Consider the following 12922-nt stretch of genomic DNA (forward strand, 5'->3'; position numbering starts at 1 on the left):
TTTCTATCAGGCTAAAAATCTGACTCAAATAGCTATAGAATAGTATTATATATATAATTCATTTATTGGTTAATTTTATTCACACTTTAAACACGTTATTCACGAACAAGTTCTATTCGTGGCGAATACTACATTTGAAAATAATTAACAATGTATTGCATTCATTTGATAAAATTTCCTACATGAACAGTAAATATAATACATATAAAAATATTAGAAATAACCAAATCGACATAAACAAAAATCTTCGACTACATAAGTTTCTCTGATGCTATTACGATCAGGAAAAATGGTCCTCTAATGAATAAAATTAAATTTCAAATTGAAATTGGAAAAACAATCGAGCTTCGTTTGGTATTCGATTGTCAACGATGACCATATTACAGAATTTATGTAGATTATTTCATAAATTCTTGCATTTCAATAGATAATTTAGAATTTAATATTTACTGTTGTACACACACGTTTTTTAATACATGCGACTAATTTTTTTAAATTTTAGAATTATTGATTTTTTAAGGTTTTTGAGTAGATTTTTCATCCATTTCTAAATTTGCTATTATAACTATTAAAGGAATACACGTCAAATTATACCATTGTAAAACGTAATAAATTTTTTCGAAAATACCGTTTTCATAAGCTCAAAATTTCAATCCAGTGGATTATAATAAAAGCCGCAATAAAGCGTGGCCGGGTAAACTAGTATATATATTATATATATATATATATATATATATTCAATAGATAAGTCCTGGATTTTTTCAATATATTGATTGTTTCTTTTCCGAACAGTAAATCCAATAATAAAAAACAATTTGTTTTTTGAAGATGTTTAATACGACGTTTCGGAACTAGGTACGTTCCATCACCTGATGATGGAGATGGAGATAATGTGGGTAAAATTTTAATTTTTTCAAATAATTTTATAACTTTGAGGCAAATGAATCCAAATTTTGAGAACAACATTGTATATGCTTATTTTGATCATAATTAGAAAAGTCAAAAATTTTTCGTCCACGTTTTATCCCGCAATTATGAATCGATTTTGAAATTCAAAAACCGTTCGATAGCTATTGATTGGGAATCGTGCTGATTAGTTTTTGATAAAGATATCGGCCGAGCCGTTTTCTTGTATAAAGTTTGAAAAAAAAATCGACGGATTTTTATGATTTTTTTTTGACGGCAGATACCATAGTTTTGTATATCCTACTAAAATATTATGCCCTACGACAGTCGTTTAATTTTGAAAATTCGTCTAAGTTTGCAAAAATAAATATCGTTTTTTTTTGGCATTTGTTCAAAATTATAACTTTGATCGTCGTTTTCTCAAAACGCCTGAACCGCTTTCATAAATTTAAGTAATTTGATGTATCTCAATTAGACTATAGTTTGTCAGTTTTGTGAGACGATCTGCCGAGCCGTTTCTTTGTTAATTTGAAAAAAAGTGTTAAACTTTTCATCCGCATTTTGAGCTCATACTACCAAATCGATTTTAAAAATCAAAAACTGTTCGAAAGATATTAGTTGGGAATGATACTGATTAGTTTTAGGTGAAATCTACCGAGCCGTTTTTTTTGTATTAATTGTTGAAAAAAAAATTCGTCGATTTCTATGGAGCTTTTTTGGCGATATATATCATGGCCTTATAAACTTACTGACATATTATGGCCTTACGACAAGTGGTTTAATTTTAAAAATTCATCAAAGTTTGAGAAATGAGTAGTTTTGTTGACGTTTGTTAAATTAAAATTAGACGATTTACTTGGTATAACGATAGATTACTTGGTTTTAATGAAAATACTAAACCATTAACGTCTTACTAAACTGGTTCAATTATAAAAATATTGATTTGTGAAAATTTGCTTTTGGAAAATACTCTTAGTTAACGTGTTCGTTCATCAATTATAGTAATAAATCCTCTCGGAATACTTGTAAATCACTCATAAATCAATTTGCTTATTATTGATTAAGTCGATTATTTACACATATCGGAAAGTTCATGTAACTTGCCTCAAGGCTAAATACGAATACTAACTAGTTAAAAATTTGACGCAATCTTTGGGTGAATGCACAGGACATCAGAATTCATTTAGAGATATGGTTTCTTCGGCAAAGTATCTTATTTTGATCCTCAGTATATGAAATCATATGTGGTTATGTGACTTTGTTTACCCATACAATCGACCCGCCCTAATATATGTATATTATATATATATATATCTTGATAGTTTTTTCGACGTTAAAACATATTTCAAAGTAACTAGCAGCCCATTCGTCGGAATAAAAAAGTATAAAAGTATAAAAACTTTTATTTATACGTTTCGACACAAGATGCGTGTCATCATTCAGCAACTACAACAATTTGAAAATTTTATTAACTAATATAAACAACAATAAAAATTAATTATAGCATAGAGAAACATTATACACACCACAGGACAAAAACACTCAACAAAAATTTATTTAAAAAAATTAAACTTAATAACATAGAGAAAAAAACATTTTTTAGAAAAAAATATGAAAAAACTAAAAGATTTGAAAAACTAATTTGAATAAAAGTTATGAAATACATCATTGTGAAGCTAGAAGCACGCCCATACCGAGCATCTAGACTCGACTCTTGAGTCTAAGTTTAATTTAATATTATTAAGTTTAATTTTTTAAAATAAATTTTTGTTGAGTGTTTTTGTCCTGTGTTGCTGAATGATGACACGCATCTTGTGTCGAAACGTATAAATAAAAGTTTTTATACTTTATACCTTCTTTATTTCGACGAATGGGCTGCTAGTTACTTTGAAATATATATATATATATACAGTGGTGTTGTCGAGCCGGAACGCGCCGGAACGCGCCGGAACGTCGTTCCGGCAAATCATTTTTGAGCCGGAACGCGTTCCGGCAAGAAAAAATATAAAAACATCGCTACATACAGAAAATGATTTATAATAAATTTTATACGCTATTATTCAACTAATTTTTATTAAATGTTATTATTGTAATAAACATACATATATGTTCACAAAATGGGTTTTGTAATAATTTTTGATTCTTTCCTTTTGAACGGAACTGAAAAAAAATGAAAACCGGTTTTAGAACCGGTTTTTAAATTTTAGCGTTCCGGCAAAAAAATATTAGCACAAACCACTGGTTTTATCAAAGTCGTTTTTAATTTAGTAACAAATTGAGGTGTATGAACTTCTTATAGAAAAAATAATATTTATAAATCAATCTTACATTCATTCGCATTTCTTATACGCTAACATCTACATCATAGGTTCCTATTCATGTATTTTTATAGCCTTACGTGTGCCTATACGTTGCATTCTATACTACACGCCTTACATCTGCACCATACGCTATATTTCATTATATACTCTCAAATCCCTACATTGTGTACCGAATACACCTAACCTATCTCTACTATATATCCTATTACCTAGATATTTCCCTTACACGCTACATTAACCCTACCGAGATTCGAACCCGGGTCCGCCGCGTGGCACGCGACGACCTTATCCACTACACACACCGTAACGCTACAATCAACCGTCTTTTTTCGCGTGTCGCCGCGCCACCTTAGTATTAATTACCTAATTAATTAGAAAATGACCCGCGAAACAACAGTGCGTCCCATATTATATTATTAGTGGGGGTATCCGATAGGGTAGTGGTTAAGGTGCGCGACTTCCACGCGGAGGTCCCGGGTTCAATTCCCGGTATAGTCAATAGGTAGGTAGAGATAATACATAGAGCGTAAGGTAAACCTATATAATATAGGTGAATATATAAATTAGACAGTAGTATTTATAAGAAGTAAAAGGTCTGTAGGTATATAATAAGATAATGACGGTATAGGTATCTCACGGTATGATAGATAATAGATATTTATCGATGATATACAATAATATAATATAGTATGATATGTAATAGGTTATCTATCATATTATTAGGTTAAGTCTTATAATTATATAAGTAGTATTTATAAGAAGTAAAAGGTCTGTAGGTATATAATAAGATAATGACGGTATAGGTATCTCACGGTATGATAGATAATAGATATTTATCGATGATATACAATAATATAATATAGTATGATAGGTAATAGGTTATCTATCATATTATTAGGTTAAGTCTTATAAAGTATTGTAATAAATCTTGAGTACTTTTATATCATAATAAATACCTGTAGGTATTAATGAATACAAATAATACCAGAATAAATATGATTAATGTCATTGAAGAATATAAATTATGTACTCAATGATTCCCTCATACTTGTACAATTTAATGTATAGACTAGCTGTGTATAATAGAGTTAATTATATAAAAAGTCAATATATTAGATTTGTGAGTTCTTATCGAAATATATCAAATTTTTTGAACCGGTTTATGGACCGGATTTTAAATTTTAGCGTTCCGGCAAAAAAAATATTAGCACAACACCACTGTATATATATATATATATATATATATATATATATATTTAAAACTATAATAAAAATAACTTACTGGCAATTGTAATGATTGTAGACACGTATGTGCAGACCAATACCAGTAACGGTAATATGAACATTGTCACCAGTGACAGGCTGGTATACAGCTGCTCCTGCCACTGTTCTGAGTAGAATCCATGAGTGACGCATTGATGAAAATCTTCCCAGAAAGGTCCTTTGGACACGTGGAAAATCGCCAACTGCAATTTAAATCAAGTGTCAGGAAACTAAAAGCTTTCTACTCAATGTAGGTAGAACATTGTTACATGTAATAGCTCAGCGAATTTGAGTAAGATTATATTCAATCATTTTAACGTTATAGTGTAAGATTGAGAACTAACGTTGATTTTGAAAACAATTTCGAAATATAATTTATTGAATTTATCTGTTTATTAAATAATCCACTAGAATATGCACTATATATATTGAATAACATATTTCAATTTTTGTTCATTTATTTTTTATTCACATAACAATATTTAAATTTATTTGTGTTCTTCCTGGTATCTCATGTATACGTATATACTTTACTTAGTATTTTTTATGTAAAAATATTCGAGTTTTTGTACAATTCTTCTAGAACTCCGGGAGGATATCATATATGTCAAAACATAGATAATAAATGATTTCACGTATCTATCGTTTTTTTACTTTGAGCCAACATATGAAGGTAATTTAAAGCTACAATGATAATTTAAATAGATCAGTTCATTAAAGAATTGCTGGAATAATTCTAATTTAAGCGCAATATTTTTTTGTATAATGATCATTTTATATGCCTAACAATCTACTAATTATATAGGATCTAAAATAAAATAAACTTGTATTAGTATTCTACCATTAGCATAAAATAAATATTTCTAAATTATTATGACTTATATAGCTAATAAATATATATACTAGGGTGGTCCTTAATATGGATATTTTCGAATTTCTTTTTTCCAGGGATCAAATGCTTCCAAATTGATAAAAAAAACTCTGAAAATTTTAGATCTTAATATTTTACTTTACTTTAAGATAGTCTGCACTCTAACCAAAGTTTTTTATAGATATAACATGGGTAAAATTCCATTTGTTTTTTTTAGAATGTAATAACTTATTGTGACAAATGAATCAAAATTTTGAGAATAACATAGCATTTGCTTATTTCGATAATAAATTTAAAAAATACAACAAAAATTTGATATATTGTATGAAATAAGTGTTTACTTAGGAAGAAAAACCAAGAAACTTAGGTTAGAGTGTTATGTGGACTATTTTAAAATTAATATTAAGAACTAAAATTAATTTCAGATTTTTTTTTATCAATTTGGAAGCACTCGAGACACTGAGATCATGGAAATTCGAAAACATACATATTATGACGACCCTAATATTGACAGATATTTAAAATATGTTTGCAGGACCTTTACTCAGATTGCAAATTTTGTTGAAAAAGACTCTACAGGTGGTTAGGTACATGATATTTTCATTAAAGTTTTGTAAGAAAATATTTAACGAACAATGTAAATTACATTATATTTTTGATTATGTAATCAGCAGAACCCCTTTCAAAAGAAATAGTAATATAAAGAAAAATTGTAAATTTTAGATTTTCTTACTAATTGTGTCAAAATGAAAAAACTACAGCCATACAATTGATATATGAAATTTATTGAAATTAATTCATTTTAAATAGTAAAATGGTAATATTGAATTTCAAGAAAAATAATTATGCAATCATTTACTTGAGAAGCATATGTCATTCTGTACATTCTTGTACATTTATATGTGAAATGCATGCGAAACACAAGAAATAAAAACGCAACACAATTCATGTTTTGGAGTTACAAATATTGCAAGATAAAAACGGCACAAATATATTGCAACTGTAGCAAAAAGAGAAATATAAAACATTTAAATATTATAAATCGAAGCCACGATTATTAATAATGATATTTTCATCAGATGTGATTACTGCAATTATCAAAATAGACAGAGAAGTTTCTAAGTAACTGAATCGTCATTCATTAAATTATTATGCTTCGTTTACCTTAGATCAAGAATTAAAATTAATTTATTTTTAAATTTGATTTCAATATTTTATCAGCAGTTATTTACTAATTACTTACTAGAAAACTAAATAATTGAAGGATAGTTAGTACTCACGATTGGCAATATTCGAATACACAATATTGAATTTTCAATGCGAAATTGATCAAATCATATTTATTTTACAAGCCAAGAGATGACTGAAATTAATCACGCATATACATCAATAATATACAATTTTGCCTGAGAGCAAGTTCATGAACTGACAGAAACAATAATAAGAAAGTTCTAGTAAACGGTTTTGATCTGCTTTTTGCCCCAAATTATTGAATGAATGTTGAAAAAAATTTTATTGTTGCTTTATATCAAGTTAAAGCAAATAGTCTGAGAGCCAATGAACTATTTGACTAACTTGTTTTCTGAGAGCTAGTATTTTTTTAATGATATTTTATTATCGACCGCGTGTGTTCTGGTTCTGGTTTGTACAATTTTTCAATGTTTTTTACAAATTTGATTTGAACGATATTTGCAGTACTAGAAGAAAAAACAATAGGCTTTTGAATAACGCTAAATACTAAAGTAATTAAACAAAACGCACTATCCGAAAATATTAATTGAAAAATCATTTTATCCTTTTTAGCTAAAAATAAAGGATTATTTAGCATATATAAAATACATCATGTGGTCTAAGCCAATATGAGTAGAATCACGTATTTTTTTCGATATCTTTTATGATTATGCCAAAAATTGAGTTTGAAAAGGAGCGACTTTGGCATATTTTTAATGATATCTCGGCCATAACGTTTGGTATATCGGATGTTTTTAAAAAGACCTTCTAAATGGCGTATAAATTATTTAAATACAAGGGTGTTAGTCGATTATGTATGGCAACGATTGTGATTATGATCGTGATTATTATGTACTCGACTGGCAGACCCTTGCAACTGTCAGAATAGGCTGGCTTTTTTACATATGCTTTCTGAACTGTTAAGAGAATACACCCTCAAAATTGGGAGCAAGTAATGAATTTTTTTTTGTCATTTTCACAAATTGAAGGGATGATGACGCAACCGCGGAATGACTGCCAGAATGGTACTTTCTTAATGGGTCGATAATAAAATATCATTAAAAAAAAAATTCTAGCTCTCAGAAAACAGGTTAGTCAAATAGTTCACTGACTCTTCTACTAAAATCTTTAAGTCACAAACTGTAACCACCAATTGGTGCAACCGTATCTACTACACCAAAAACAATAAATTAGATTACAAAGAGATGTAGAGGCAAGTTATGACGAAACGAGAATTATTATTGAAACCAAATTTTGTGTCGTGATATAATTAATTCAGATGGGAACCATTTCGAACTTTTTAGACAATGAGAAATTGTAAACCCAATTTACATTACTCATGTGTTGTACTAAATTATATTTCGTTAGCAAACATTATTGCAAATCAGCAATTTTGCTTAAATGTAGCTTCTCTTAAATCCTGTTAAACATCAAACCGCATTGTTCGTGGTGCTACGATTATTATTACCAGTTTGCTAAAGGGAATGAAAATTATTGCCTCTGCACGGTCAATTATTCAAAACTAATATTTATTCAATGGACGTAGAATAACATACAGAGTATCTACAGGAATACACATGCGCTTCTATTTCGAAATTGACATCCATGTAGAAAAGAGCTTATAAAATGGAAAAAAAATAAAATAAAAGGTAAATAGCTTCGCAAGCTGTTTTTATTAGGAGAATAACATCTTACGATAAAAGACTATCCTCTTACATAAAAACATTTCAAATACATGAGTTTAAAGTATATTTTTGTGCGATATTTTGTGTCATCTGGTTTTCTTTACTCTTCTAGATATATTAATTTTAACAATGTTTGATATATTATAAAAAAATCTGAACTTGTATATATTATTGTTAACCCCTTGACTCACGATTTAGATTCGAAAATGTTGAGCCAAAGTTGTACAAGCTGGCTCTGCGTTCGTGACTATTTTTTTTACACAGTGTACAGCTTATCACAAAATATTTTTTTTGTGTTTCATAGTTTCGTATAAATAAATATTTTGAAATACTTGAGATCACCGTACCGCGTTATTTTTTGTTCAAAAATGTTTTCCAAAACTAACCAGAAATATATGTCTAAATTTTCAGAAGCAAATTCAAATTATTTTCGGAGTTACAGAAAAAATAGTGAGCAATCGTCGAGCATGCTCGAGCAGAACGAAAACATCGACGCGCGATTTCTCGGTTTTTCATTTTTTCGATTTTACCTAAATGGCGGGAAAGATAAGAAAGAAAAGTGAAGATCCTATCAATATGAGACAAAATTGATTGTATTCAGAATTAAATTCTCTTCTAGTTGAACCTAAAAAAATCTTAAAAAAAGTTATAACTAAACAACTTTTTAAATAATCTTAAGTAAAATTCATCAAAAAAACATGATTTTTTTTAAATTGCAAAAAATTGGTAATTTTCTCACTTTTTTCTGAATTTTTCAGTTTTAACTGGAGTCTATACTATTGAAAATATAAATTTGTTTTGTTTTTTTTTTGTTTCGGATGAAAATTGTGACCTGCATGTTTCCCGCCCGCACGTGGCGCCTTGGCAAAATGCTTGCAACCAGCATATTATAACGTATATTTTAATGAAAAAAATTGAGAAGAATGTTGAAATTCTTTGATTTTTTGAAGCGTTTATAGTAGGCTTTCCCCTTAAGGGGTTAATATTATATCTCGTAATAAACAAACAGATTTTACGCTGACGTAGAATCTCTGGCTTACTATAAAAAATAATCAAGTGTGCACATGTGTTGAAATTTCTATAAAAATCACTTTTACGTAAACGTATACAATTTTATTATATAATAAGAAAGACTAATAAAATTATGCCTAGATTTAAGTTTTATAACATTTAGGCAGTAACATTATAGTAAAATGTCAAGCGCTTCAAATTTCATATTAAATGCCATTTTCACTGCAAGGAGATACTCCTCTCTAAAAATTTCCATTCGTGGTTTCGTCAATATTTTGGGGCTTCATTCAAATAATATCTCGCAACATAATCAAAAAACAATTAATCCATAGTAGTCAAAAAAAATGGAACATAGGCGTGGTTTTTATTTAATGAATTAACATGCATATGGAATCCCTAACCTATAGTATTATATAAATGGGTGTTGATAAATATTGATGACCTAGAAATGATAAGTAATATTCATTGGTTTTTATATCCCTATTTTTTACACCCAATAAAACCTGATCAATTTCTAATCATTGAAAAGTTTTAAGTAGACACTCTGTATGAATATGTATCTAAATTTTCAATGTTAAAAATATTAGACACAATATTAATTTCAAATCTACTTTTACTTTTAGTTTTAAAACATACTTCTAATTTACAAGAAATTTAACAGTGCTAAACGTAAGAATTTTATGAAAAACTCATTAGTAGGCATTTTTTGAGCAAGAAAGCTGCCGCAAAATCTATAAAATCTGCTGACTAGGCTTCATTATCAGATGCTTAGAAAGCAAGTTCAAAGATTGACGGAATAAAGCTATTGCTTTGGGATATTATATAGAAAAATTGAATTAAATTGATATTTTTCTAAAAACACGGCGATGACGGACTTATTTTGTTATCGATAATAAGAGATTACTCAAGCCAATTACTTCTAGGAGCCGCTTCAGTATATCAATATGTAAATGAGTCAATGTAAGTAATTTTGACGGTAACTTCTTATATGGCTTTTTTAAATTGTTGGCAACCCAGTAGTTGTTCAATCCAGTTAGGGCTAATTAACTGTACTCGGCTTATTTGTTTAGATTTTATGATTTAATTTTAAACGAATTTAACTTGATCATATTTGAGATCTATTGCCTCCAGTGGAAGTTTGACATCAAATCTGCCCGATTGAAGCAGCAAACCCGAGACTATTTTGGTCACACTAGCCCATGCCTGAATAGAGTTCATTTCATCCTATTTTCACTAACGCACTGTAAGATTTTTTCTGACGATGATATGATATTAAGATTTTAGTCGATTTCAAATCAACCACTGGTAAGGGTTTCATCTGAAGTTAGCCAGCAGGTATTGATATCAGATTTCCAATTAAGATTATAATTCTAAATATAATTTCAAGTAACAGTAGCATTTCGGGGCATTGGTAATATACTTTCATCGTTATTAGAAAAATATCTAATATAATCTTATTAAAAAAGAAATATATTGAAAAAAGTTTATTGTTTTCTAAAAACATTAGGTAAATGTATGCGTATCAAATGTATGTGCATGTCAATGGATGTACACCACAACAGATTATAGAACACATAGTTCTAAATGTTTGAAATTTAAAAAGTAGAATTGATAAAAAAATGAAAACAATATGAAAACAATCGAATCTCAAATAATTATGGGATATGACTATATGTAGTATATTTATGGCACATAATTAACGTCATCAGTAATAAATAACAAAATCAAATACAACATTATTAAAAAAAGAATTTAAACATCTCAATAAAACGAATAAAAAAGTTTTACTGCAGCAATTACATATTTTCGAGGCCTAATGATGAGGCTATATACTAATTATATAAAATTGAGAGTAGACATTCCTATAGAAGACATGACTATTTATAAATCAATATATGAACTAGTGGTGAATGGCATCGTGCCTTAAGGCAAACTGCTGGAACTTCCCGTACCGTAATGGAATATTAAATATTTTCAAATAGATTATTATAAATACTGTAATTTATACATCCTTACAGAAAACTAAATAAACAAAACTTAATCAATGGAATTTAAAATGAAGGACATTGTCTAATATTTATAAGAATTATATAAACTGAATTGCAAAGTTAAAATTATTTATTTGAATATTAGTGAGCTTTAGTTAGAACAAAAATTAAAATTTGATTTATTTCGTTTCGTCAACACAAGCAGAAAGTTTTTTTGAATCATTCAAATAGGATGCTTAGTTTTGAATCATTCAAATAGGCTGTACCTGTCTTTGCTAAAAACTGATCACTTTTCCCCATCATTACGAATCGAATGTTTTTTCGATCATTCAAATCTGATTCTCTGTCCTCTGAAATACTCGATTTTTATTTTCTGCACTATTTGCTCCGTATCTCCAAAACGTCTGGACCTGCCTCTGACAAAAACTAATCATTACATGGCCCAATCGAATATTATTTGAACCGTGGCTAATCCGTGCGCCCGAAAACTTGGATTATATATAATAATCTATTTGAAAACATTTAATATTCCTCGAATATTTTGGTACGCAGCGCGAAGTTCCAGCAATTTGCTTTAAGGCACGATGCCGTACACCACTAGATTGATTTTTTTTTTGTTAAGGGCAGTTTGATTCTACATCACATATGTGCAAAAAATTATCGAATTTTTATGGGAATTGCAACTATTTCAAATGCCTTTATATACTTTAACATGATATAACTTTGTAAGAGATCTTTTAAAAATAATTCAAAGTCTAAATGTGTAGGTATTATATATCATTTATTTGAATTTCATTTACAATAAAGTTCATCGTATGTTCTACATATAATTTTATATTCATTTGTACTTTTAAAATATAATTTGCCGGTTGAAAAAGTTGTTGAATAATTTCAGATTTATCATTAGTTTTTTTAAGCAAGAGTGATTGCTTGTGCTTCCTTGACTCAAGGAATAAAGGAATAGCTCAAGTCATATAGAAAAGTTTTTTAGCTAAAAGTTTATGGTATTTTCAAGTTTTGAACTTTTGCAATTTTCTAGATGGTTTTTACTGTGTGTGACACATTTGATTTTTTGATTATTTGATCTTTTCAAAAGTAATATTTGCTTATTCGCTTCAACATTAGATCTTATCCGACCGTATTTTATCGACGCCTATAGAATATTTCTGTGTATATAATAATAATAAATAGTACTGCTCTAGGGAAAAAACGTGAGCTGATTCAAACTTCAACTCTTTTCGGAAAAATATTGTGAGATTTGTCATTGGCTATTTCACACCGCAGTGCACACATTTTTATTTCAAGTAAAAATGGACATCACTACTGCACGATGTCACGTCCGCAGGCTAATCATTACGCCATGAAGCACCAATCATTACACACACACAAACACAGATACACACACATATATATGTATATATATATATATATATATATATATATATATATATATATATATTTGTGTATGTGTGTGTTAATAAAAACTGTTCTAGTGCATAACGTATCATTTGAAAATGTAAAATTTATATAATTATAACTAATTAATTTTTGAGCACCGAAACCGGTGCGTTTGAATAAAACAAATAAGAGATTAACATCGTTATTTGCATATCATGTAATTATATGAATCAGTTTATATAGAAATAT

The 12922-nt window shown here is 28.6% G+C and overlaps 1 protein-coding gene across 1 annotated transcript in view; it reads right to left on the minus strand.

The window, feature by feature from the left end:
- Nucleotides 1-515: 515 nt before the first annotated feature.
- LOC113367364 (gonadotropin-releasing hormone II receptor-like) overlaps nucleotides 516-12922 on the minus strand; it is a 237296-nt gene continuing 224889 nt past the window's right edge. The window contains exons 2-3 of the mRNA XM_026608975.1: nucleotides 4510-4693; nucleotides 516-565 (exon numbers count right to left, since the gene is read on the minus strand). Coding sequence (XP_026464760.1) covers nucleotides 516-565; nucleotides 4510-4693 — 234 coding nt within the window. The remainder of the gene's footprint in view (nucleotides 566-4509; nucleotides 4694-12922) is intronic.

The sequence above is a fragment of the Ctenocephalides felis genome, unplaced genomic scaffold (genome assembly GCF_003426905.1).
Source record: "Ctenocephalides felis isolate EL2017-DRISC unplaced genomic scaffold, ASM342690v1 CF-g0.4_SCAFFOLD_01170, whole genome shotgun sequence".
In the NCBI taxonomy this organism is placed as follows: domain Eukaryota; kingdom Metazoa; phylum Arthropoda; class Insecta; order Siphonaptera; family Pulicidae; genus Ctenocephalides; species Ctenocephalides felis.